The 27,046-nt window shown below is 39.2% G+C and overlaps 1 protein-coding gene across 2 annotated transcripts; it reads right to left on the bottom strand.

The window, feature by feature from the left end:
* Positions 1-12,548: 12,548 nt before the first annotated feature.
* Positions 12,549-17,183, bottom strand: rwdd1 (RWD domain containing 1). 2 transcript variants are annotated; one of them, XM_044206546.1, is made up of 7 exons: positions 16,997-17,183; positions 16,342-16,407; positions 15,907-16,037; positions 14,290-14,433; positions 13,842-13,974; positions 13,659-13,738; positions 12,549-13,124 (listed from the first exon to the last, which is right to left on the bottom strand). In XM_044206546.1, the coding sequence occupies exons 1-7, from the start codon at positions 17,067-17,069 to the stop codon at positions 13,035-13,037; spliced, it is 717 nt and encodes a 238-aa protein (XP_044062481.1). In that variant the 5' UTR covers positions 17,070-17,183; the 3' UTR covers positions 12,549-13,034. The 2 variants fall into 2 exon arrangements, with proteins under 2 accessions (XP_044062481.1, XP_044062480.1); XM_044206545.1 differs by having other exon boundaries at positions 13,659-13,721.
* Between the last annotated feature and the right edge of the window lie 9,863 nt (positions 17,184-27,046).

The raw sequence follows: 27,046 nt of genomic DNA, 5'->3' as shown, positions 1-27,046 counted from the left end.
ATACAGATTCCTAACAGAAAGTCTGTTTATAAACTGGGGGTATGGAGTTTGAAAGCATTTAGCAGGCATAAAGGGTCTAGTTGCATTATGGGAAATGTAGGATCCAGCTTGACCAATACTAGGGACTAAAACTCAGGTATCTCGGCCTCTGCTGCATCAATTTTGACCCTTCTTTTTTCATCTGTCTCTTGCAAATCCCTCATTGTTTATGACAGTGTGATACTAAATCAGTAGTCTTTTAAAAGTTGCAAAAAATAAAAACATGAAAGGTTGAATGTTTTTCTTGACAGTAAGTTTGAGAAACTCTGGATCATGTAAGGTGAACAATCCCTCCAACTTTGTAGTCAAAAATTCAGCCTCTGTACGGTTTGTTCTGTTGACTTTGTGTATGGTAAATGGACTGTACTTGTATAGCGCCTTTCTAGTCTTCCGCCCACTCAAAGCGCTTCAACACTACACATTCACACACTGATGGCAGGTGCCAACTGCTCATCAGTCCAAAGAAACCCAAGGACACTTCGGCATGTGGGCTGAGGGTAGGCGTGATCGAACCGCCGCTCTACCTCTAATTAAGCCACAGCCGCCCTCATGTTCTGCCCCTATATGCAGCCTCACATGGAACACTTACAGTGCTGCTTATGCAACAGTTTGAGGTTTTTCTTCTATCAGTCTCCTGTGGTTTCAGAAGGGACAGCTCTGTAGCAGCTGACACACTGCGCCGCTGACTGAGTGACCTCCTGGGAGTTCCTTCCTTCCTGACGCTGACAACGGGAAGCTCTCTGATTGTACTCTGAGCTGCTTTTTCTCTCTCAGTGCTTAACAACGCGCGGCCCATGTGCATCTCCAGTTTTCAGCAATAGCAAAGAGGTGGGACCTCTGAAACGTATTTACAGCAATAAACTGGGTTCATATAAAGTATTTCCTGGTGGTTGGAGTGAGGGGATCATATTCATCACACTGGACGTTGTTTCTTCAGCCTCAGACAGAAGAGCGAACACAGCAGGCAGACTATGCAACATGTTGATCAAAGGACGCGGACAGACACAACTTTACATTTGTACTCTGTGCATTGCTTTTCAGCCATTAGGATATAGCTTCTTTAGATGCCTTCACAACATTCATTTTTCCACATTTGCTCTGTTTTGGAATTTCTGCTGGTAAATGCTGGCAGATTAATTGATACCAATGTAAATGTGTTATAAGTTGTATTAATATGTATCTATTGAGCTTTAAATAAAAACCAACTAGTCCTACTGCTGTTTTTGAATTGCTTTACATGCAACAGGACACATGGATAAGCAGAAAGTGCACCTGTCCTTTTATTTTGCTTTAGCTATCATTGATTTAAATGCTGTCCAGACTCATAACTATGAACTGGTGCTACACAAAGGCCTCAAGCTGATCAATGGGACTCATGATCCAGATGATGTTGACCAGATTTATAACCTGGAGATTAGAGACTCTGATGTGTTTGCCAAAATCAGCTGAGAGGAAAGTAAAGATGGAAGAATGCTGTTGTAGGCTACACACACAGCAGAGGCACCAGGCTCCCCCATCAGATACACTGTTGTGTCGAGTGTCCTGCAATGGAAGTGCACTTAAGGTCAGTGTGATTCTTGGAGCTCTCAGCATAGAGGAAGGAAGATGGCTAATTAGTACCTATGTACAGAATTTCTAGATGAATGTCCCGCTCTTGTTTGTTGCAAATTGATTTCAACAGAGAGCAGGGTATCAAATGATCAGCTACACAAGTGTGTATTGTGGAAAAACTCAAAGAGAAATCAGGTCCACAGAGAGAAGAGCAGAGGTGTACTCACACAAGGTTGGCCTAATTGCTGCCATTGTACACAGAGTCTGGGAGATGGAAATGAGGCCTGTCTGCTCTGACAGGGAACATCTCGATTCTGTAGATCCTGCTGCTCCTTGAGTCAAAGGGAGATGTGACAGCCATCAGTACCAACTACTCCAATGCTGATCTCATCCTCTGGATTGAGGTGAATGGCAACAGACAGGTGTTCATCACGGCCCCATCACACAGGCTGAGGGTCACACATCTGCAGTACCAGCTCATGCCTCTTGCTCTGAGCCAGAAGAAGGGCAAGGTCAGCTCTCTAACTGGGTGTATTTCACCTACGCTTTGAAAAATTGGTAAGATTGTACTGTAATAGGTCCTGTAATAGGTGTATTTAGCATTTATAAGCAGAATACAAACATTTAATAAATGGTTTATAACACACTGTAATGTAGTTGTAAGCAGCTATAAGGACATTTTTAAGTGCTTATTAATGTACAATATTTGTCAACAATTCTAACTTCTCCAATGAAGACATATTTTATTCCTATAATGTCATTCATTATCTGTTTATACAGCAGCTTCCACTTAAGGGGTCCACTTATATATGTTTACAACTACATTATAGTCTGTTATAAACCATTTATTAAATGTTTATTTACTTCTTATAAATACTAAATAGAGGGACTTTAGTAAAGTGTTACCAAAAAATCACATTCAGCTGCATCACTACTGGCATTCATCAATTCAAGTTCCTGTCTTGTCCTACTTGAAGTGTAGCAAAATTAGTAAAGTCTGCCTTAAAACAATACTCACATGCTCGTATGTACACTGAAAGCATTATTGGTTGATTCTAAAGCAATTTCAATGAAAGTGATGGAGGTCAGAATCCACAGTTCTTGTTCTGTGTAAAAATGCACAAAAAGAAAAAGAAGAGAAAAAAAGAGAAAAAGGAGTTCTGCTATTCAACAATTGTTCGTGGAAACAGAGTTCTTTATCTAATTCTCATCTTTTTGTGTCTATTTTCCATTATTCAATTATCGTCCTCAATGTGTATCAAAGTTCCATGGGGAATGAAGGGGGTGAAGCTCGGCCATATTTCCTTTAGCTGGAACTCTCAACACCCTCTCTTGGCCGAGGCTTGCCCCTTTGCATCTGAGAGTCCTAATGGTGGTGCTACCAAGAAACAGACGTGGGAGAGGTCACACTCTCGGACCTTGCACCAGGTGCCATCTCTACGGTCATACAAAATGACCCCCACCTCTGGCCTTGGGGGATTTAGATCTCTGAGTCATGGCCCTGAGGGGCCTCACTATAGTCTCGACACTGTGAGGGGAGATGTCATAATAAGTGCCTTTCATGCCCCTAACATACCATTTTGGCAGTGGTCCCTGAATTTTCTTGTTATAGCTACGAGAAAGGCCTTAGGCTGCTGTAGGTTTGGACCCAGGTTTGTTCTCAATTCGACTTTCTTTTATCATCCAGGCCCATAACACGTGGCTCATTGGGACCTCTTAGTCCCAGTTGTCTCCTGGGTAGATGGTATGAATGATTTTTGTATAGGATTGCATGAGACATGTACATATTGTACCGCATTTGAGGGATGGTCTGCAGTGGAAGGGGTTACATCCACATGCATTACATCTATCCCTGGGATTCTCCTCCCATGGGGGTATCAGATGCTGGACGGAGCCTGGTCCGTTGACTAGTAGTTGATCCTAAAACATAAACACATCCAGGCGATAAGCAAGTAACTTGCTTGGCCCGGAGACTGGAAACTTCAGTTGTTGTAGAGTTATTAGCACATACACGCCTGCTAATATTATAGTTGTTTTGCTTAAGCAAATTAGTTAGATAATTCTATGTTGTCCAGGCTTTAGATTTTTGCACCAGATACTGCAGGCCGAATTGGTCAACGATTCAACACCCAACACGCCGTACATGAATAGGTCTGTCTGTTTAGAAGACTCAACGGTAGAGTATAAAGCTGGTCCGTGCTAAGAATAAACATACTAATAAAATGCCCTGCCAATATTTGACTGGCATCCCTCTTTCTGCTGAGAAAGGGTAAATAACTTAACAGGATGGCCCGGATTGTCTAATTATGATTTTTAATATATTTTCAGCAGCAACGACTGGTATAGCAAGAATCAAAATTACAACGTTTCTTGCCTTTAGAGAGCTTGGTATTATTATTAAGAATTGTAGTAGGGTTAAAATAATCTGGCTGACGATCGCTTCCGATTACACTTCTCCAAACGAGAGGGTTGTCACGCTTTGGTTGAATACATGGACGTAATTCCCGTTATTCACCATGGCAGACTCTTTTGACAGGTCTGTCGGTTAACTAAATGTAAGAGAATCAGGAGCTGAGTGAGACTCGGGAACTCTCAACTGTTGGATGTACTCTGATTTAAAGACAAGGAGTACAACTTGGCGGAACGTTCACCAGGCTCTACCTGGGTGTCTGTGAGAAGAGGAAGTAGTCCCCTCAAAACCACAAAACTGCATGACAACCATAGCTAAGTCAAAAGAATAGAATAAAGAATATATATGGGGGGTGAGGAGCGGAGAATTGAGGCCTGTGTATTGCATTTAGATTAAATTACCAAGTGTCAAAAAGGTTAAATTACTCAATTTGGTTACATATATGCCGGATTCATTCTTACATTTTTTTCAAGCAATAGCTATAGTGAAAAGCCAAATATTGTGTTTGTGGGAAATGTTTTCCAGATTTGACTAGACTATACACATATGTTCAGATAAGTCAACATGCTGTTGTCTTTTCTTTTTCTGCATCCTTTTCTTGGCTCTTTGTCTAGTGTGATGAGAACCAGTTCGGCACAACAATCTTACGAGCAGCCCCAACATTTTAAGAAGGAACCACAGTAACTTGACTAGGATTTTGATGAGCATCCATATGCCTTTGCCTATGAATTTAACCACTGGCCTTGTTTTTCCTAGCCTATGCAGGATGCCCAGGATTATCATGAACATTATAAGTATGCAGACAGCTAATAAGCCCCATTTCACTTGCGGAGGACATATACCATTCTTAGCCATGCATCTTTAAAAACTCTTTTTATACTGTTTACTGCAGTGTCTGTCCTTTCCACTACTTCCACTGCATCCTTGACCTCTTTGGCCATCTGCTGTGGCCTGTATTTTGAAGTCTGTTGCATTGGTAGGAGTTAATCTTATGTTCCATCCTTCTCGCCCATAACCTGACTCCCAACAGTCAAAAAAAGCTGTTTCCGACATTGCACACCAGTCTGTTATCATAAACTCTTTCTTCCCTAACAGATATTCTTGGGGCGAGAGGGTATATGAAAACGAGCATATATGTTTCTGGCTTTGCCTGAGGTTCCCCCTTACCAGGAGTCACCCCATAAGTTACCGAGCCATAAATACCCAGTTCCAGGCATCCTTCAATGGTGGGTCTGTCCCCGCCTTCTCTCTCTATATTTTCTTTATGTGAGTTTAAAAAAAAAAATACATTCAGCTCTATCGTGACTAGATTGTTCTCCTTGTATCCCAGCACTTATTTATTCTCCTGATTACTCTAGATTTTATTATATCCTCTGTGAGTTTCTTTTGAGCTTCCCGCTCATTCTCTGGGTAATATTGATAATCAAAGCAGTATGTTTTGTTTCCTTTGGTACATGTTTCTGGGCCGTAGAAGCCATATATGGCCTCAGGGCTTGTTGTGTAGCCACTATGATAACTAAAGTCATTTCTCATAATGGGCTTGATGCTTAGTAAAAATTTATAAAACATTACTTCAGACTTAGCCATTATTGTGGGTGGTGTGAGGCTAACATTATTTCTACTGATTTGAATTATTTTGGCTGTTTTATCCATGGTAGATTTTGTCCTTATGAACCTAGGGATGGGGAGCGGTAAGGTCAAATTTTGCTTGTTAATTTGTGCAGCTAAAATACTGATCATAGGCCATTTCCACCATTGTTTTCCCGTAAGATCCAAGCCAGACCCACTTGGGGTTTGCCATCTAATGGTTATACACTTAAAGGCTGCTGTAAGTAACATATTTAAAAGGTATTTCTTGACCCTCCCATTCTGGCTTTTAGGCATTACTCCCAGTAGTCCCACTGTGGGATCTTGTGGTATGTCCTGTTGAAAAACCTCTTTAAGGGCATCAAATACCTCTCTCCAGAATACCCTTAGTTTGGGACATAACTGGAGTGTGTTGAGCCCATTTTGATATTTTTTCTGGTGTTCTGAAAAATCTAGTGATTATTTTCCATTTGAATTCCCTACATATGTTTGAATTTGCCAGGTGTGCCTCAGTGCACATCTCCTCCCAGGTGTCCTGTGATATGAGCATGTTCATTTCCACTTCCCATCTCTGCCTAATCTGTAGGGAGTTATGTAGATTTAGGGATAAAAATATATGATATAATTTATTAATTATTTTCTTATCTCCATTTCCCCTTTGTATTTCTATCAGAAACTTTTCCATAGGGGTCGGTTTTATAAGTTTTTCCCACTCCTTGTGTGTTATCAGAAATGTTCTTAGCTGCAAGTATCGAAAGAAATCTGTCCTGGGTACATAAATATTTCAATATTAAGCCAATGTGTGTATGAGGCATTCTGAATACACAATATCAGAGGTTTCATTTGTGCAGCACAAAAAGTAATATTTTAAATTTGGAAGTTTAAGGCCTCCATTTGGCTTAGATAAATGTAAAGTTTTGAGTCTAATTCTAGGGTGCTTTCTTTGCCATATACATTTCGAAATTATTTTATCCAAGTTATCAAAGGTGGATTTAGGAATTTCTATAGGTAATATCTGAAACAGTTAGAGTAATCTAGGTAGAATATTCATGTAAGTCATGTTGACATATTTTGTCTTACTGAAGTCATATTGACTTATTTTGTCTTACTGAAACCTGGCTGGGTCATGAAGAATATGTTGGCCTAAATGAATCCACTCCGCCCAGTCATATTAATACTCATATTTCTCGAGGCACTGGCCGAGGAGGTGGTGTTGCGGCCATCTTCGACTCTAGCCTATTAATCAACCCTAAACCTAAACTAAATTATAACTCATTCGAAAGCCTTGTTCTTAGTCTTTCACACCCAAGCTGGAAAACACGACAGCCAATTCTATTTGTTATAGTATACCGCGCACCTGGTCCATATTCTGAGTTTTTATCAAGTTTAGTCCTTAAAACAGATAAAGTAATTATTGTAGGTGATTTCAATATTCATGTGGACGTTGAAAATGATAGCCTTAGTACTGCATTTATCTCATTATTAGATTTGATTGGCTTTTGTCAGTGTGAGTGTACAAGAAGCCCTCACTGTTTTAACCACACCCTCGACCTTGTTCTGGTATATGACATTGAAATTAAACTTTTAATAGTCTTTCCACGGAATCCTTCTTTATCGGACCATTATTTAATAACTTTTGAACTGCTATTGCTGGACTACACGCCATTAGGCAAAAACTCTTACTCTAGATGTCTATCTGATATTGCTGTAGCTAAATTTAAGGATGCGATTCCATCTGCACTTAACTCAATGTTATGTCTCAATATAACAGAGGACTCCTATGCAAATCAAATTAAAGCAAACATCACGAAAACTTGAAAGGAAATGGCATTCCAACAACCTGGAAGAATCTCGTTTAGTCTGGCAAGATAGTCTTAAAACATATAGGAAGGCCCTCCGTAATGCCAGAGCAGCTTACTACTCATCATTAATAGAGGAAAAAAAAACACCAGGTTTCTTTTCAGCACTGTAGCCAGGCTGACAGAAAATCACAGCTCTACTGAGCCATGTATTCCTATAGCCTTCAGTAGTAACAACTTCATGAGCTTCTTTAATGATAAAATTTTAACTATTCATCAAGTCCTGCCTTCAACCGGTGCCGCAGCTGTAGAGCCTGATGTGTGTTTTGGCTGCTTTGCTCCTGTCGATCTTCTTCAGCTGACTTTGACGATTAATTCATCTAAGCCATCAACCTGTCTCTTAGACCCCATTCCAACTAGGCTGCTTAAAGATGTTTTACCCTTAGTTGGCGCCTCTTTACTGGATATGATCAATCTGTCTTTATTTAACAGGCTATGTCCCACAATCCTTTAAAGTAGCTGTAATTAAACCGCTTCTTAAAAAGCCCACTCTTGATCCTGGGGTTTTAGCCAACTATAGACCTATATCTGACCTTCCCTTTCTCTCTAAGATCCTTGAGAAAGCAGTCGCCAATCAGTTGTGTGACTTTCTAAATAACAATAGTTTATTTGAGGATTTTCAGTCAAGATTTAGAGTGCATCATAGCACTTCATCCAGGGCATCATAGAACAGAGACAGCACTGGTGAAAATTACAAATGACCTTTTAATTGCATCAGACTGGACTTGTCTCTGTACTTGTCTTGTTAGATCTTAGTATTGCGTTCGACACCATTGACCATCATATCCTATTACAGAGACTGGAACATGTAATTGGCATTAAAGTAACTGCACTAGCTGGTTTAAATCCTATCTATTAGATCGATCTCAGTTTGTACATGTTAACGGTGAGTCCTCTGTGCACGGCAAAGTTAGTCATGGAGTTCCACAAGGTTCTGTGCTTGGACCGATTCTATTCACCTTCTATATGCTTCCTTTAGGCAATATTATTAGGAAACACTCCATAAACTTTCATTGCTATGCAGATGATACCCAATTATATCTATCAATCAAGCCAGATGAAACTAACCACTAACTTCAAGCATGCCTTAAGGACATAAAGACCTGGATGACCTGCAGTTTTCTAATGTTAAACTCAGACAAAACTGAAGTTATTGTACTTGGCCCCAAACACCTCCAAGATGGCATTGCCCTGGCTTCCAGCAGCACCGTAAGGAACCTTGGAGTTATCTTTGATCAGGATTTATTCTTTAACTCCCACATGAAACAAACTTCAAGTACTGCCTTTTTTCACCTACGCAACGTTGCAAAAATCAGGCACGAAAAACTAGTCCATGCATTTGTTACTTCTAGGCTGGACTACTGCAATTCCTTATTATCAGGCTGCCCGAATAAGTTCCTTAAGACTCTCCAGTTGATCCAGAATGCTGCGGCACGTGAACTAGGAAAAGAGATCATATTTCTCCAATATTAGCTTCTCTGCACTGGCTCCCTGTAAAATCCAGAATAGAATTTAAAATCCTTCTCCTCACCTACAAAGCTCTTAATGGTCTGGCACCATCGTATCTTAAAGATCTCAGAATACCTTATTACCTGACTAGAACACTGCACTCCCAGAGTGCAGGGTTACTTGTGGTTCCTAGAGTCTCCAAAAGTAGAATGGGAGCCAGAGCCTTCAGTTATCAAGCTCCTCTTCTGTGGAATCAGGTCCCAGTTTGGGTTCAGGAGGCAGACACTATTTCCACATTTAAGAGTAGGCTTAAGACCTCTTTGATAAAGCTTATAGTTAGGGCTGGCTTGGGTGAGCTGTGAACCATCCCATAGTTATGCTGCTAAAGGCCTAGACTGCCAGGAGACTTCCCCATCTCTCCTTCTCTCCCTCTTCATCTGTATGCATTTCCGCCGCGAAATCCCATTACTGCATGTTACTAACTCAACATCTTCTCTCTCCTGTAGTTTTGTGCTTTCTCGTTTCTCTCCTCTCTCCTTCTGTCACTTTCAGCAGGTATTTCTGCCTCCGGAGCTGCAGAGACTGGATCTGTGGTTGTGGGCCACTTGCTGCCCCTGTGTTCCTGCTCGACAACTGCTACTACAGTTGTTGTTATCGGCTCTGTTACTAATACTGACATTATTTTTCCTATAGCTGTCATTTCTATTATTATTAATTTATTGATATTAACACTACAATTACATTTCTACTATTTTCAAAATTCTAGGTGGTATTTGCATTGTACCTCCCGCTTTCCAACCTCAATTTAATCAGGGGTTATCCGTCATAGAGTTTTACAATATGTTTACCGCTACAGGAAGACACTTACTTAGATGCTTAGAGAGATTTACCTCTAAGCATCGACCAGGAGGAATTTCAGCGGGGCTACTCTTTGTTCGTTTTTAATCTCAACGCCTACGAAGATGCCGATGCATTGTCATGCGTTTCCAACGGAAGTTTAAGACTGGAAATGAGATTCAGAGAACCTTTGCCCCATACTACCACTCTCATCGTTTATGCTCGTTACGAGTCTATTTTGGAGATTAATTCCAAACGACAGGTGCTTGTGGATGATTATTGAGACAATATGAACAATCATCAACTGGACGGATTACTACGTCATTTACTAGAAGATGCCTTTTGTGGAGTGTGGGCCGCAGATCAGTTACCTTTACTGCGTCAATCCTTCAGACTTCCAGCCTTTTTTATCGCCAACACACACCCTGCCCTCACTCTTGAGGAAGGCAAAAAAGGCAGCTTTTTTGATTCTTTCGGATTCTCCCCAGAATTTTCACCTTACCCTAAAAGCATCTGTTTGTCTTTGTATGAAGTGATGTGATGAAAAATGATGCTATGGTATCAAGATTTGTGAAAAAATATCAAAGTTGTATGAGGTTGCAAAGAGCCGGATCTTTTCACCACACAGTCTGTTCTTTACAAATGTTTAAAGATTGTTTCAACTTATAAATAAAGATGGATCTGAAGATGGGTAAATTAATTTGATTTCATTTTTTATTCAAATAAAGCCAGCTAGGGGATAAAGGTATATGTTTTTTTCATTTTCCTGATCTCGTTTTACACCCGTCTTGTAAAATGATAACTAAATCAACCTTGTACCTTGTTGTAACTCTTTGAGTACTCATTGGCTTTGTTATGTTAGGGGGAATTTGGTTAGAAAACAGATACTGTCATCCAAGCATTTCTGTCCCCATCATATTAATTAATACAGATACAATGCAGTCCCTAAGTATTTGGAGAGTTGTGGTAGCTCTGTCATAAAGTTCTTGTATACTTAAAAAAAACAGCACTGTCAAAATTACTGCACAGTATAGTTTTCATATACACTGTATGGAACTGGGATATATTTATCAAGTTATACTGAACATCTTTTATCTGGGACATCAGGGGCATTGAGTGATCAGTTGTTGGTCTCATAACAACACAAACAAGATAGACACTATTGCAGCTTCATGAACATTATGCTATACAGAAAAAACATTATTCTTGCCATACCAGTGTCTTTGTACATTTTAGCCTATGAGACTACATACTTCCTTCCAGGCAGTCATTGGTTTCTATTCATTTTAGTATGCTTTGAAAATCTACCCAAAGCTGTACAGAGGATGGAATATGTCGTAGTTTTGACATGGTAGACTTTATCTCAATGAAGCAAGCCTTGTTTTCTTGTGGTCAGGTATAACTCCAACCATTGCCTCACTGTTGGCATCAATCTGCAGAAAATGTACAGCTTCTTGAGTCAAGTGATCCCTCACAGGGATCATGTCTGATCTGTTTTACTGTTTCCACAGTTACATTATTGTTGCTTGGTAGAATGCAGTCCACACCCTTTAAATCTATCTACACTTACAACCGTATTACCATGGAACAATTACTTTATCAATACTAAAAGCAAGATGTATTTTCACTGTGGTGGATTCCATCAAGCAGTTTAAAAGTATATGCATGTTTAGTTTTATACTGTAGTGAAAAGAAAGGCTTAGCATACCTTATGATATGATTTGTAGTAAATTAGTTAGAACATGCAAAAACATTGGTATGTTCTATGGACTTCTATGGCTGCTAAATATATAGTATGAGTCTATATTGATGGTCACATAAATCAGAAACTCACTATATATGTCAAATTACATAGAAATGTGAGCTATTTGCAGAGGATTGGTCTCAAGTCACATGACTTGGACTTGAGTCAGGAACCTGACTTTGACTTCAACACCTATGACTTGTGGCTTCACTTGGACTTTAGCCTTTTGACTTGGAATGACTTGTCCTCCACAAGCACAAAGATTCAAATTTATGTTGAAACAACTCTTCATTTTTCTGACAACAGATATACTTTGAATAAATTAGCTAATCTTGTTGCAGAGCAGGAGTGTTTGTCAGTGCAGAGCAGCAGACAGACAAATGATGATACCTCAGATTACCACCTTCAGATGTAAAAGCTCTGCTGTGATACACAAAAACAGACTTTGTGACTGAGCCACAGGAATAACATACCAACACACACCTGATCAGTTTGATTTGAACTGCTAGAAAGTTTGTATGAAAATAAGGTAATGCTAGAATATGAACCCGAAAGAAATACCTACAGTATAAATTATTTTTAAGTTCCACATTGTTACCCCTTTATTCCCTAACTTCACATCCTGTCCCCTTGTAATTACATGTATGTATCAGTACGTACTGTAATGGTACACTGTAATAATTACACTGTAAATTGGGAAGAATTACGCTGTGGGCTGTAATCTAAAGTGTTACTGAAAGTAATACTGTAAATATCATTCATTCATTATTTTGCTACTCCTACTCCCTTACATGCCAGAGGCGACTACCGTATTTGTTTTACTCCATCATATTCATCTGACAGCTATAGTTACTAATTACTTCGCAGATGAAGATTTTACACAAAAATCACATGATCAATTTATAAAATGTGTTTATAGATTGTGATTTACATAAAACATAATTGATTTGTGATGTTCTCTTCGACTACTCAATGCTATATAAACTTGTTCAAATGACCTCCCCCTAAACCAGCTACAACATGAAAATGCTGTTTACATCAGTAGTAAAACAACAATCTTTGAAATCTTTCAAAACTTTGAAACAGGTGCTGCTTTTTATTTTCATAGTTGATAGTACATTTTGCTTCCAATACTTCTTTATTTTTATTTAAATAAAAGTTTAAATACAGTAATCTGACTTGTGATGGTAATGGACTGTATTTATATATTGGGGTATTGCTACTTATACTACAGTAAAGCATCTGAATACTTTGTCCATTCCCTGGCCATACTTGATATTTTACTGCCATCTGCTGGCCAAATAATTGGTCTGTCGCTGGGGTGCACTGCATGTCAAACAGCACCAAGTCAGACATTTACTTGGTAAATTTAATTGTTCAGGCATAGAAATTAACACTCACGGGTGTATATGTTGTATTTATGAAGATGCGGTGAGTCTTTTAAAAAAATAAATACAGCTGTTGGATCTTCTTCATCTGTCTGGTCAGATGATCATATTCCATGGTCCTCAGCAGTGCTCTGTCCTACTCCTGCTTTAGTCCTCATCACTGCCCATCTCTAAAGGGTCAAAGTCTTGGTCGTCCTCATCCAAGTCCAAATCCTCAATGTCCTGGAACAGTGACTCATCCACTTCAACATTGTTTCCAGCTGCAGAAGAAGACAAGCCGGTATGTGTCAGAATAAAATCATTTTCCAATATATCCACTCTGAACTAAAGAATTTAGCTTTTCTGTTCTGGCCAAAAACAGTCCTTTATTTTTGATATTCTTAAAATGCTGAAATCTCCAAATTTCCTCCCAGTTCACTGCAGTCTCAAATTGTACCAAAAAAAGATTAAATCTGGTTTAACAATGGATATTTTGACATTTTCTACAATTTCTTTAAAAACAGACAACATCTGGGAGGAATGGAAAACCAACCCACATGCTTCGATCAATGCTGAAAACTGTTTCAGTGCTCCCACCATATGGACAACAGAAATGTTTATATTTCACTTATGGAATTAAATGTGTTAATGCTATTGTCCATTAAAATGTAAGTTATTTTGTTCTGAATTAAACTGTAATTATGTTCATTTCTACAAAAAACAGAAGTTTGTTTTCACTCTTAGTACCAAAAAGAAGCCTTAATAAAAACATTAACAGCATCAGTTTCAAACAGTCACTCAGAAACACTCGTTACCGTCTTCAAGGAACTGAATATCAGATGTGTCCAGGTTGTGGTCTCTCTCAAACAGCTGTTTACCTGGTGAGGGAAAGATTCTTTAAAAAGATTTTCTTTAGTTGATATATTTATGTAATCAACATTGCAAGTTGTGAGCCTTGACAGAGAAGTGCTACTTTAAGTAACAGCATCAGAGTTTACCAGTGAGCTTGGGTTTTCCTGCCTGCTCCTCCTCTTTCTGTTTTTTCCTCCTCAGCTCGGCCATCTCCAGCTCAAACTTGGCTTTCCACGCCAGGAAGTTTTCAATGGTTACCACTGTGCCCTGGAACGCTACCTGCCAAACATACACACATCTTCATATTACCATACTATCTATCATTGACCCCAGTCATTCCTTATCCTAATACCAAACTGAATTTCCTAATACTGCCCTTAACCTAAAAAAACTGGATAGAAGGATGAGCAAGTTAACCATATATGTTAAGTCAAACTTCAATTCAGAGCTCACAGGAAAATCTCTGTTCCAGAAACCTGGTTTAGTAAATATCTGCCTGTAATATACAGAAGCAGTATGTCCTAAAGATATATTGATTTATCACAATATGGAAATATGGTAAATGTATGTAAAATGTATTTTTCCTGTTCCTACCTTCTCCGCTTCCTCTGCCTCTTTCTCTTTCCGCAGTTTCTCCTCTTCTTGTCTGTTTTTCATCACATCCACAATTTCGTTGAGTTTCTCCTGAACAGCTGTCACCAGGGTGAAAATCATCACCATGCCCAGGTTTTCTTCTGCCTGCAGTGTAACCACATGTACACATAGTTGATACCGATTACATTGGTAACCGACAGATCAGGAGATACTGTATACTGACATATGCAACCGTTATTAACTTTTTATGATTATCATCATCAGATAGCAGCTATTTGGTGTTCTCACCTTCTGATATACCTGCCAACAGTATATTTATTGTAGAGTGGATTCACACTAAACTGGCTGTCTATGGGCACTGAATACATGGAACCTATGGGAATTCTTTATCTGAAAATGGTCCAACTAAAATCACATGTAGTCATTCTATTTTGCAGTCAAAATTAATGTCAACATGTTTTTAAAAATGTATTGTTAATAGTTTTTAATATTACAATGAAGAAAAAAAGGTCTTTGAGGAAATATCTGAAATGCTCATTTTCTTCTCAGCCGCTGGATGGGCGTGTCTGTGTTTGATTGACAGCAGCTGGTATGCTGAGGCCCAGTGGGGGAACAAGAGACAAAGTAAACCAACTTGCGCTGTAACTTACAAGCCATGGGCAGATAGTGTGTTGTTAGTGGTATTGAGGACCACACCATTATCTAAACATACCAAAGTGTTTTCTGTTAAATGTGCTGCAGCTGAGCAGCTAATTAGCTATCTAGACTGCAAACTGGCGTTAGAATCAGAATCAGAAATCCTTTATTGAGGGGAAACTCTTTTGTTACAGCAGCTCACTGTCAGTCAGTGCACACAAGAAGAGAAGTTCTAATAGAATAGAAATAGAAATAATAATAAAATAAGCAACAACGAGACAATTATTTCTTGTAAGAAATAAGAGATGTGCAAATCTAAATATAATAAACTATAATACAGCTAAGATAAATTAAGTACAAAAGTGGTTTTACAGGTTGGCAGTGCACTTTTCCCTGGTGAATGTTTTGTCGCTCGTTCAACAAGCTAAGGTGCAGGACAAGACGTGTGTCCATGTTTGTGAGTTAGATAAGAAGGAGATTTTAGCAGGAAAGCTAATGTGGGTTGCTGGGTCAACTCTGTGGTCACCATCTGCTCTGCCTATAACAGAATGCTGACATTACTGCTGATTATGCAAATGTGGTTTAAAATAAAAAGATTTGATTGGCTGTGTGGAAACTAGACTGACAAATTAATGTAAAACAAGTGGGTGCCATCATAAGACCAAAAAATATAAATGTTTCCCCTTTAGTTTCTGCTTTTTTTTCCTCAAAGGAGAACACAGGGTATGTGCTTTACAGAGCAGATGTGTATGCTGTAGCTGACAAAAACACATGACATTTAATTTCAGTTGGACTTTAAGTATTGGTTTAAAGTTCGGTCTTTTGACAGTTAAAATCCAAGAATATTTGCAAAAGTGTCCAAAACAACACACTGAACAAATCCTAGACCGATCACAGTTTCACACACAGGCAATGGTCAGAGGATATGGACCAGGGACCAATATCAATGAAGGAGATCACATTCTGTTCAGATGGACAGACCTGTTGCTGAAGTAAGGTGAGGATGTCCTCCACGTCACTGTCCTCCAGGTTCTCCTGGGAGTGGATCTCCCACAGCGGTGGCTCATCTGGGTATTTCTCTACGTATGTGAACTTTAATGTTGCTTCCACAGCTGCAAGAAGAAAAAATACAGCTCATATTATCACAGTCTGTTATATTTCAACTTTAAATCTTAGTTTCTGCAGGGTGTTTACTATACAGCTTACCCACACAAATCAACTCTGTCATATTATTTCACTCACACTCACTTTTTCTCTCACCATATTTTTAAATTACTGCCTTTATCATCATGGCCGAAATCTCCTTTACTATCACTGACAAATTTCAATATGAACCAGGTGAGATTTCATAACAATGTTTAACTGACTTGTGTGCAATGGATGACATTTTGCAACCACACACATCAGTATACTCACTTTCACCATTTTCCCCTGCATCGGATGTTACAGTGATGGTAAAGCTGGTGGGATCATCTGAAAGCACTACACACACACACACACACACACACACACACACACACACACACACACACACAGATTAGAAACAGAACTCGGACATCTTGCGATAAACAGGTTTACCTTAATTTACCATGTGCCAATAAATACATCTAATGGCTTAGAGCAAGCTGCCTAGGTTACATTAGGCATCATCAAAAATGTCTAATGTTGTAACGTTAAAGATTGTCACTAGATACATAACGTTACAGCCCCCAGAATACCTAAATGTACATTTACGTTATGCACGTATCCATTTTATCTGGTCTTCTTCAAAATGGGAAGAAATGCACCGAATCTGAACTGAGTTTGGCGTAACTACTTTTCTGTCCATATAAGATTCAGTAAAGGGCCCACTGTAACAACTTGTCAATCACTGCTGCATGTCTGACATTTAGCTCGAATAATGTTACAACGACAATAAACCTACAACGTTGCCACTGGATGCCAAACTAAACAGTTAGCTGCGTGTGTTGGAGTTATCATTTAGTAAATACAGGTCATCTAACTACCGTTTTTTGCTAGCCTGCGAGCTAGCCGTCTTTCAGTTTCCTGTCTACATTGATTTAATTCAAACCTGTAAACGAGTCTGGGTAGATGGACTCTATAGCTTCAAGCTCATTCCTTTGCTCTTCGGCGTAGTCTGTCATTTTTGTGTGGCTGCAGTTTATCTGGAAGTTAGAAAAATCATCACCGCTATGTTCAAGCTAACACACTCCGTGTGCTGCGTGTTCAACTTCTTCTTCTTCTTCTTCTTCTTCTTCTTCTTTGATTTACTGGCGGGCTACAAACCAACGTTAAAGGTGCATGCCGCCACCTACTGTACCGGAGTGTGTAACATCATGACTTTAACCAAAACTAACAAACGGGGGAAAAAACTAAACAAATACACACACACTGAAAATAAGTAACACTTTATAGATTTTATATTCTAGATATTATACCTGCTTCTTTTAAATATTTGAATAAAGCCCTTTGAACCTGTAAGTGTTTCTCCCCGGTCTCTAACAGACCTTTGATGCTCCGCTCCCTGCCTCTCTGCCACTCTGCCCTTCAGTCTCTCTCTTTCTACACTGAACCTCCTACATCCCATCAGCACGTGTTCAGCAGATTCCTTCCAGTTACAAGTCTCACATTTATCTGACACTGACTGTTTCATGGTATACAAGGTAGCATTGAGTCCTGTGTGTCCTGGTCTTAGCCTAGCACAGATAACATCTTCTTTCCTACATTTACCTGATTATTTCTGACTCTGACAGATTTTTGGATTTTATAGCATTCTCTACCCTCACTGTCGTTATTCCAGATTCCCTGCCATGATGTCATTATTCCCTGATGAGTTAGTGACTTTGCTTCTGATCTCCCAAAACAAATTTCTAAAATGTCATTATCATTTTTGTTTAGTGCATTTTTAGCAAGTTTATCGGCAGTCTCATTTCCCTCTATTCCAACATGAGCTGGTCTCCAGCAGAAATGAACATCGATTCCTGGTTGCTGCAGATTTAGTAGGCTCATATAAACCTCGATTAAAAGATCCTCTCAGACCGATTCTCCTGACTGTATACTTTGTATTGCAGCAGCAGACTCTGAACATACCACCACTTTAATTGGTGTAACCTCCTCTACCCACTGAAGACGTCTGCTGTGTGTCCTGAGAACCTGTTTGAGATTCTCTAAAACTTCCTCGGTCAGATTCTGGGATGTATATACCCACCCCTACATGTTCGTTATTTGAGTGTTTTGATCCATCTGTAAAAATATTAAGATAATTATAGTAACTTTTCTTCACATACTCTTGAACCATGCACCCAGTGTTATTATTCTATCAAACAGAACATTTCAAGTTAAAGTAGGATCAGAAATCTCAGATAGTTTTGTTATTAAAAGCGGATACCCCAAGGTAGTGTCATCAGTCCAATTCTATTTAATATCATGATTAAAGATTTCTTTGAAAATACAGAGACAGGTGTACAGTCAGCATTGCGGTGTTAAATGTAAGGAGGTGTGTGGTCGGAACAGAATGGGAGCTGACAAAGAAGCATTATTACACATATACAGGGCTTTGATGAGAGCTGCTTTGGATTATGGTTGCATGGTGACTGAAGCAGCAGCAAAAACTCACCTAGAAAAACTGGACAGGATACAATATAGAGCACTAAGACTTTGTTTAGGAGCAGTCAGAACAACGGCCATTAATGCAGTGCTGGTTGAATCTAGTGAACTGCCTCTGCATCTGAGAAGAACTAGATTATCTCTAACATACTGGGTAAGAAGGTTTTGACTGGGACATTAACAAGAAGGTGAAACAGTACAAATGAGATACTATACAACACAGTCCAGCAGTGATTCATAGCAGCATTTCTCCATGGATATTTCCACAACCCAAAGTAAATCTGCAAATATTAGAAAAGAGAGTGGGCAGAGAGGAATAAAATCCATGATCCAGTTATATAACTTTCCACCTATGCTTAGCTTGTTCAGTTTAATTAACAGACCTTCTCTCCACATGGAATCATACACTTTCTCAATGTCAAAGAAAACTATAGCCATCATTTCCTTCATATTAAGGGTCTTTTCAATTTCATTACTTACTTTAATTACAGCATCTGCTGTAGATCTTCCTTTCCTAAATCCACTCTGATACTCGTTTAACAGTCTTCCTTTTTCTAAAAAGAATGCTAGCCTGTAGGCAATCATTTTTTCCATCCATTTAGTGTGAGGTTAGTGCTATTGGTCTGTAGTTTTCAGCATTTGATGTATCTTTTCCTGGTTTAGCAAATGGTCAAATTAATGCCATCTTCCACTTCACAGGTAATCTTCCCTCTGTCCATATCTTATTGAAAAATGTCAACACTGTTTCTAATGCTCCCTCTGGTAACTGACTGAACACAGCATAACTCAGCTGATCTCGTCCCGGAGCAGAATATCTGCTGCCCTTCTCGTTTCCCTCAAGGTGAAGTCCACATCCAGAGCGGAGCTGGTTTCTACCTTTTTACCAGCACCTTTTCATGATCTTTTAGGACTTCTTCTTTCCTTTGTTTCTGTCTCTCAGTGAGGTGATTTCCACTGTGAACGCTGGCAAAGACTCTTCCTAGGAGCTTGGCTTTTTCCATTTCTGTTATTGCTAATTGGTCTCCATCTGCAAGTACTGATATTTTATTGTTTAACCTTCTCCCACTCATCTTTTAACCATATTCCATACACGACCCACATCTCTCTCTCTTCCAACAGAAGAACTAAACTGTCTCCAGGTATTCCTTTTAGCTGTTTTAATTATTTTGCGTGCTATGGCTCTTTTCCTTTTATTTTCCATCAAATTGTCAACATTCATGTTGTTTCTGAAGTTTCTGAAAGCACTATTTCTTTCTTTAATAGCCAAGCTACACTCATCATTCCACCATGGCACAGTTCTCTTATTCTCTGTCACAGTTGTACAGTTTATACTTTCTGAGGCAGCTTCAATTATCATACATGTGATTTCACTAGCACATTCATCTACATTTCATTCATTTTAATGTTACTAGCTAATTCCCTGCAGCATTCTTTTGTCCCGCTGAGCCTTTTTAAAACACCATCTATATATAGGAGAACTTTCTTGGGTATATCTCTCTATATTTATATTACATATAATGGGAAAGTGGTCACTACCTGTGTTATCGTTGCATATTTTCCACTCACATAGAATAGCCATATTTGCAGAAACCAGTGGCAAATCAATACATGACATCTTATTCCTGTTTATATCTAATCTTGTTCCTTTACCATTGTTTAGACAAACAAGATTTCTGGGATCTATCGCTTCTTCAATCACTATACTATTATAATCAGTATGATCACTTCCCCATAGACTACTGTGTGCATTGAAATCACCGCACCAAACTTCTCTGTGACTTTCCTCTCCCAGTATTTCCTCAAACACTGCTGCTGTTAAAGTTTGACATGGACTGTAATAATTCATTATTTTGATTGAGCCTTGTGTTCTGTATACCTCAATAACTGTGCATTCATGTCCACCTGAAGGATTTATTCTTCTATATGCTAAATTATCCTTAATGAATGTGAGTCAGCCAACCCCCTTGTTTATTTGCTCTATCATGTCTGGCTGAATTGTTTCCTGCCAGTACAAAATCTAGATGTGGTCTCAGCCATGTTTCTTGAATTCATATTATATATGGTTTGTCCTTTAAATCCTTTATGACCTTCTTAAATTCCTGTCCATTTGCTATTAAACTTCTGCTACTCCACTGAAAGATGGTAAGCACCATTACTAGTTTAATCACTAGACACATCATATATGAACGGGTCATCAGTTTTTGTATCGTTTCACACTCTGTGCTTGACATCCCGAGGTACTCTTGTGCTGCTTCCACAATTGTTTCAATTCTCTCATTCCTGTCATTTTGTTCTAATCCGACGTACACCACTTTACATACGAATGCAACAAAATTAATTTTATCTACCAACATGGTTCCCTCCTTTACCCTGCACCTGTGGGAGGTCTCATGTGGTCCTGTCTGATGTGTTTGTCTGTTTTCTGAACTTGGAGGATCATTACTGTTTCCTGGGTTATAACTTTCAGTGCTGTTTTCCTTTGCTACATGTTCGTTGTTGACCCTCTTAACAGCCTCTGCATATGACACTTTTTATTATTTTAAATTTTGGACTTCTCTTGCATGCTTTGGAACTGTGCATCCCCCATAGGCTGCACTGTGGTCTCCTCCACAATTGCAACATTTAACCGGCACTTCTTTCCCACACTTACCTCCACGTCTTGCACATCTTTCTTTTCCTTCGCACTGGCTGGCAGTACGAGCCCTTCTTTGACATGTAAAGCATCTTAATGCCGGAGGAATGAACTCTCTTACTGCATAGCTGAAGCCTAGCAGAACTTTTCTTGGGAGGTTGTTTTCAAAGTCGATGGTTACTGACATCGTTTCTGCTCTTTCTCCATTTCTTTTAGTATTAATACGTTTAGTGACTCAATGCATGTACAAGTATACGTTTATTATTGAGGTACTTTACAAACTTCACTTTGTCTACATCCTTTTCCAGAGCTTTAGCCACTGATATGAGATGGAAATGCTCAAACTCAATTATGACTTTCCAGTCCTTGTTTTGGGTTTCAGGCCTCAGGCTTAGATATCCCCTAGCTCTTTTTGCCATTTCATCAGACTCAATTACCACTATTTCCACTTTTCTTTTTCTTTCTTCTTTCCTTCCTTTTTAACGCCACTTTCTGCCACTCCATACCTCCATGTTCCCATCCTTCGTCCTCACTCCCAAAGTTCATGATTATTACATTCACGATACAGTTGTTTGTATTTACCCGCTACTTGATTCCGACTCCTGCTCCTTGACCGACTCTAGCCTAACTCCACTGTGCCAGTTTTTGACTTCTGTTCAACTTCTTCTTCATAATGTTTTATGGCAGTTGGCAATCAACATTATGGTGCATTACCGCCACCAAGTGGACTGGAGTGTGGATCGGGACTTTAACTATAAATTCACTAATGATTAAATAAAAGAAAAGAAACTGAGAGAAATCATTCAAAAAATTAATAAAAGCACCATTCAGCATTCTCTTTATCAAATCTGTTCTCCTAAGATACTGAAACAACAACAGATAACACTTCTCTCTAGAACTTCTTTGTAAAAGATCTCGTAAATCAAATCTCATCTTTATTTCTTTAAGGTTCAGTGTCAGTTCTCTTCTCTCAGCATCATATTTTGGACAGTAAATCATAACATGTTCTAAAGTTTCTTCTTGGTCACAGACTGTACATCTTCCTGTATCATGTTTTCCTATTTTACATCATGTACTGTGTGGTCAAAACGTAGCCTGGATATTACTGTTTCCTCTTTCCTGGTTCTCCCCGTTTTCCTCCTCACACCTACTTTCCTTTGAATGTTGTCTAACCACCTTCCTGTTCTCTCTTCTTCCCACTGCTTTTGTCACCTTTCTTTCAACTTATCCTTAACTATGGTTTTCATTTCCATTTTACTAAGGGGTACTGTGGGGTGCACGGTGGCAGAGCGGCTACAGCTCCTGCCTCCCAATAAGGAGATCGTGGGTTCGTGGGTTCGATTCCCGGACCGGACCAACATCACACAATCTCTCTGGGTGGAGTCTGCATGTCCTCCCCGTGTTACCGTGGGTTCTCTCCGGGTTCTCCGGCTTCCTCCCACCGTCCAAAGACATGCATGTGTAGGTTAATTGATAACTCTAAATTGCCCGTATGTGAGTGAATGGTTGTCTGTCCTTGTCTGTGTCTGTGTTCGCCCTGCGACGAGTTGGCCACTGTCCAGGGTGTGCCCTGCCTAAGGCCCGAAGTCACTGGGATAGGCTCCAGTCACCCGCGACCCCCTAACGGGGACCAAGCGGTAGAAATGGATGGTACTGTACCGTCAGTGTCCTTCCTTTCCTTTGATTCCTATATGTGCTGGTATCCATACAAATGTCATATTTTTGAATTCTACATAGAGTTTGCTGTATCTCTATCTGGTCTGCTGTCTGAATGGCTGTGCTTCATGCTGATTAATGATGAGCTGGAATCAGATCATATTACTGCTCTCAAAGGTCTCACTTCTTCCACCCATTGCAATGCTAACAAAATTGCCAGCATCTCCCCAGTATACACCGATACTCCATCACTGATTCGTTTGCCACTTTTAATGTTGAAATCTGGAACTATGAATGAAATACCAATTTTGTTAGCTTTGAAGCATCTGTATAAATTTGAACATAGCTGTGGTAGATACTTTCTATATACGTCTGTATTATCTGTGGATGTAAAATAAGCTCCTTATCTTTGTTCTTTTTACCAAGCCATGTGAGATCTACAGTCGGGTCAGGGAGTATCCAAGGGTGTATTACTGGGAGTGGTACTGTTGGACTAATGTTTATTTCAGTTCTTCCTAGTTCTTTTGCTTTCTGCTCAACTGTCCATCCAAAACTTTTTGTTTCTCTCCTCTCCTTTTCCCAACAGGATTTTAGTGTATCTTGCGTTGGATGATCTTCATTATGTCCTTTTAAATTAACCCAGTAGTTTAACGATAGCTGTGTTCTCCTTAATTCCAGTGGCATTTCTCCCATTTCCACTTGTAATGTTCTGATGGCACCTGAACATAGTCTTAAAGCCTGATATTGAATGTTGTCTAACTTTCTGAGAGATGTACTTGCTGCAGATCCAAACGCTACACACCCATAATCTAATACTGATGTTATTAATCCTGTAGATGGTTTTCAATGCTGATCTCTCTGCCCCCATTCACTTCCCACCATACATCTCATTACATTTAATACACATTGTTTCACTCTCTCTAATTCTTGATTATATAATCTTAATTTTAAATTACTGTCATTTCTTTTTTGTGTAAAGAACATTGTCTTTGTTCTCTACTGAGAATTTAAATCCCCGCTTAAATGACCATTCTTCTATTTTAACAATAGCCTCCTGTATTTTCTTCACACTAAATTCCAAATTCCTACCTCTTTTCCATATTACCCCATCATCCGCAAACAGAGAGAATCCCATCCCATTCTCCAAATCATTTATCATACCAGAAAATAACACAGGACTCAATATACTCCCTTGAGGAGTTCCATTTCCAACAAAAGAATTCCCTGAATAACACTTCCCGATTTTTACTTCATGAATCAATCTTCAATATAAAAAGTCTTTGATCCACCTATACATTAGGCATATCAGCGGCCTTCTCTGTATCAAAAAAGATGGCCACTATGCTTTCCCTATTAATCTGTGCTTTCCTTATTTCAATTTCAATTCAATTTTTATTTATATAGCACCAATTCATAGCAGAAGTACTCATTGTACTTTTCCTAAAGAGCAGGTCTAGACCGTACTCTTTATAATATTAATTACAGAGACCCAACAAATCCCACCATGACCAAGCACTTGGCAACAGTGGCAAGGAAAAAACTTCCTTTAACAGGCAGAAAAGCTTGGACAGAACCAGACTCAATGGTGGGCGGCCATCCGCCGCTGCCGTGTTGGGTTGAGAGAGAGAGAGAGAGAGAGAGAGAGAGAGAGAGAGAGAGAGAGAGAGAGAGAGTGTTCTAAACATGAAGCAGGGTCCATGGTATTTCTGCCTCTTCTGAATCCACTCTGATATTTTGATACAAAGCCTTTGCTTTCCATATAATACATCAATCTTACATTTATCATTCTCTCCATTATTTTGCATACATTGGAGGTTAAGGCAACAGGCCTATAAATCCCTGGGTTTGTGCAATCTTTTCCGGGCTTGAGTATCGCCAGCCAACTACAACAGCTTCTTTCCAGACTTGTGACAATTTTCCCTTCTCCTAAATCTTATTATATAGTTCCAGTAGAATGTCCTTAGATGTTTCACTAAGATGATTTATCATGGTGTAACATATCTGATCTTTCACCGGTGTTGACATCTTGGTTTTCCTGAGAGCACGGTTCAGTTCTGCCTGTGTGAATGGTATATTTGTTAAATCATTGGTCTCTTCATTTTGCTGTAGTAGTTCTTTATTCTCAGCTGTTGTACTTTCCTTTCCTCTTTGCCCCTCTTCACTATTATTATTAGAACTGTGAATTTTAACAAAAGTTTGTGCTACAGCTCTGCTTTCTGCTTGTCTGTCACTGCTGTAGTTCCATTGTCCACTATGACTTCGACGATTAATTAATCTAAGCCATCACTCTGTCTCTTAGACCCCATTCCAACTAGGCTGCTTAAAGATGTTTTACCCTTAATTAGCACTTCTTTACTGGATATGATTAATCTGTCTTTAATAACTGGCTATGTCCCACAGTCCTTTTAAGTAGCTGTAATTAAACCACTTCTTAAAAAGCCCACTCTTGATCCTGGGGTTTTAGCCAACTATAGACCTATATCTGACCTTCCCTTTCTCTCTAAGATCCTTGAGAAAGCAGTCGCCAATCAGTTGTGTGACTTTCTAAATAACAATAGTTTATTTGAGGATTTTCAGTCAGGGTTTAGAGTGCATCATAGCACAGAGACAGCACTGATGAAAATTACAAATTTTCCTCACCTTTTAATTGCATCAGACAATGGACTTGTCTCTGTACTTGTCTTGTTAGATCTTAGTGCTGCGTTCGACACCATTGACCATCACATCCTATTACAGACTGGAACATGTAATTGGCATTAAAGGAACCGCACTAAGCTGGTTTAAATCCTATCTATCAGATCGATCTCAGTTTGTACATGTTAACGGTGAGTCCTCCGTGCATGCCAAAGTTAGTCACGGAGTTCCACAAGGTTCTGTGCTTGGACCGATTTTATTCACCTTATTATTTATTGATATTGATATTACTCATACCTCTGTTACTGCTGTGCAATATCCTCCGTCTCATTATAATCTTAATAAGCTACACTTAACTTGACAGTTCATGCACTATTACCTTATACCATATTATTATCATCAACCGGTAAACCCACTTGGTACTTCACACTTATTTTCTTTTATACTTATACCCACTTGGTACTTAATTTATTTTCTGACCTGTATTATAGTGTATTATATTTTTTGCTAGTACTTCTATTCCTGTGTGCACTGACGTAAAGGCGAGCAACTGTAACGAAAGAGTTTCCCCTCGGGGGAAGTATTTCTGATGAAGTCATGGCCAGAGCCAGGATTTCCTGCTGTGTTGCACAGCTCGTCCGATAGAAATCCAGTGTTTCAAGCTTCAATCTTGTGTTTAATGTGAATTAACGGCTAGTGGAGATTTGACACTATTTGTTTTCCATTCAAGCCTCTTAGTCAAGGTTTTACTTTTCACAAGTAGGCCCTGTCTTTGTTCTCTACACGTGGTGCGGCCCAACACAGGCTACTGTGGAAACATGGCGGTGCAACATGGCGACCTCCGTTGGAGGGGACCCACTCCCTCTGTAAATATAAAGGGCTTATTCTAGGGTGACAAAAACACGATTCGTATTTTCAGGTGATTATACACTAATGAAAACATACTTAAATATATTCCATTTCTGCCAAGAGCTCCTCCTAAATGTTAGAGTGGACCCTTAAGATTTAGTTCCTCAAATCTGATTTTGGCAGGTTTCACTGCATATCTAGATTATGTTGAAGGTTTTCTCTGTAGGCGGACTATCCAAGTAAATGTTACCCTGTTTTTTTTCTTTCTAGTCTTTGTAGTGGTTTTGCGTCTCTTTACTTTGTGGTCGCTTTATGTGTCTTTGTCATCATTTTGCATCACTTTGCAATCGTTTTGTCTTTGTTTTTCTCCTCGCTTTGTAGTACTTTTTTGTCCACCACTCCTACATCGATCAAGACCCCCAGACTGAAGGAGATGCAAACGAAGCAGCAGCTGCTCATGTTGCTTTTATTTCAAAATAAAGATAACTTAAATCGAAAAGTAACAAATAAATGGTCTAATTGCGTCAGGATCATTTTAACCAGATGTTAGTGTGTATTAGTGATGCCACATCTGAAGAACAGGGCCCTAATCACTGTGCTGAACATGCTTCCTGAATATTCACACTCCCACCTAAAATAAAATATAGAAAAAATATATAAATACTATAAAGTATCATGTATCTTTTATCTATTGATCAAGATTTTACTGCTCATGGTCAGGCTCCTGCCTATATCTAACTCAGC

Source organism: Siniperca chuatsi, linkage group LG9, assembly GCF_020085105.1.
Source record: "Siniperca chuatsi isolate FFG_IHB_CAS linkage group LG9, ASM2008510v1, whole genome shotgun sequence".
In the NCBI taxonomy this organism is placed as follows: domain Eukaryota; kingdom Metazoa; phylum Chordata; class Actinopteri; order Centrarchiformes; family Sinipercidae; genus Siniperca; species Siniperca chuatsi.
This window is presented reverse-complemented; position numbering and strand designations above follow the sequence as displayed.

Bases quoted from the DNA above. Each gene is read 5' to 3' on its own strand.
- rwdd1 (XM_044206545.1), bottom strand. From the start codon at position 17,069: ATGACAGACTACGCCGAAGAGCAAAGGAATGAGCTTGAAGCTATAGAG. The intron at 13,975-14,289 runs GTAGGAACAGGA...TATGTTTGGCAG, and splicing joins AGGCAGAGGAAGCGGAGAAG to GTAGCGTTCCAGGGCACAGT. The intron at 13,722-13,841 runs GTAAACTCTGAT...TTCCCTCACCAG, and splicing joins AGGAAAACCCAAGCTCACTG to GTAAACAGCTGTTTGAGAGA.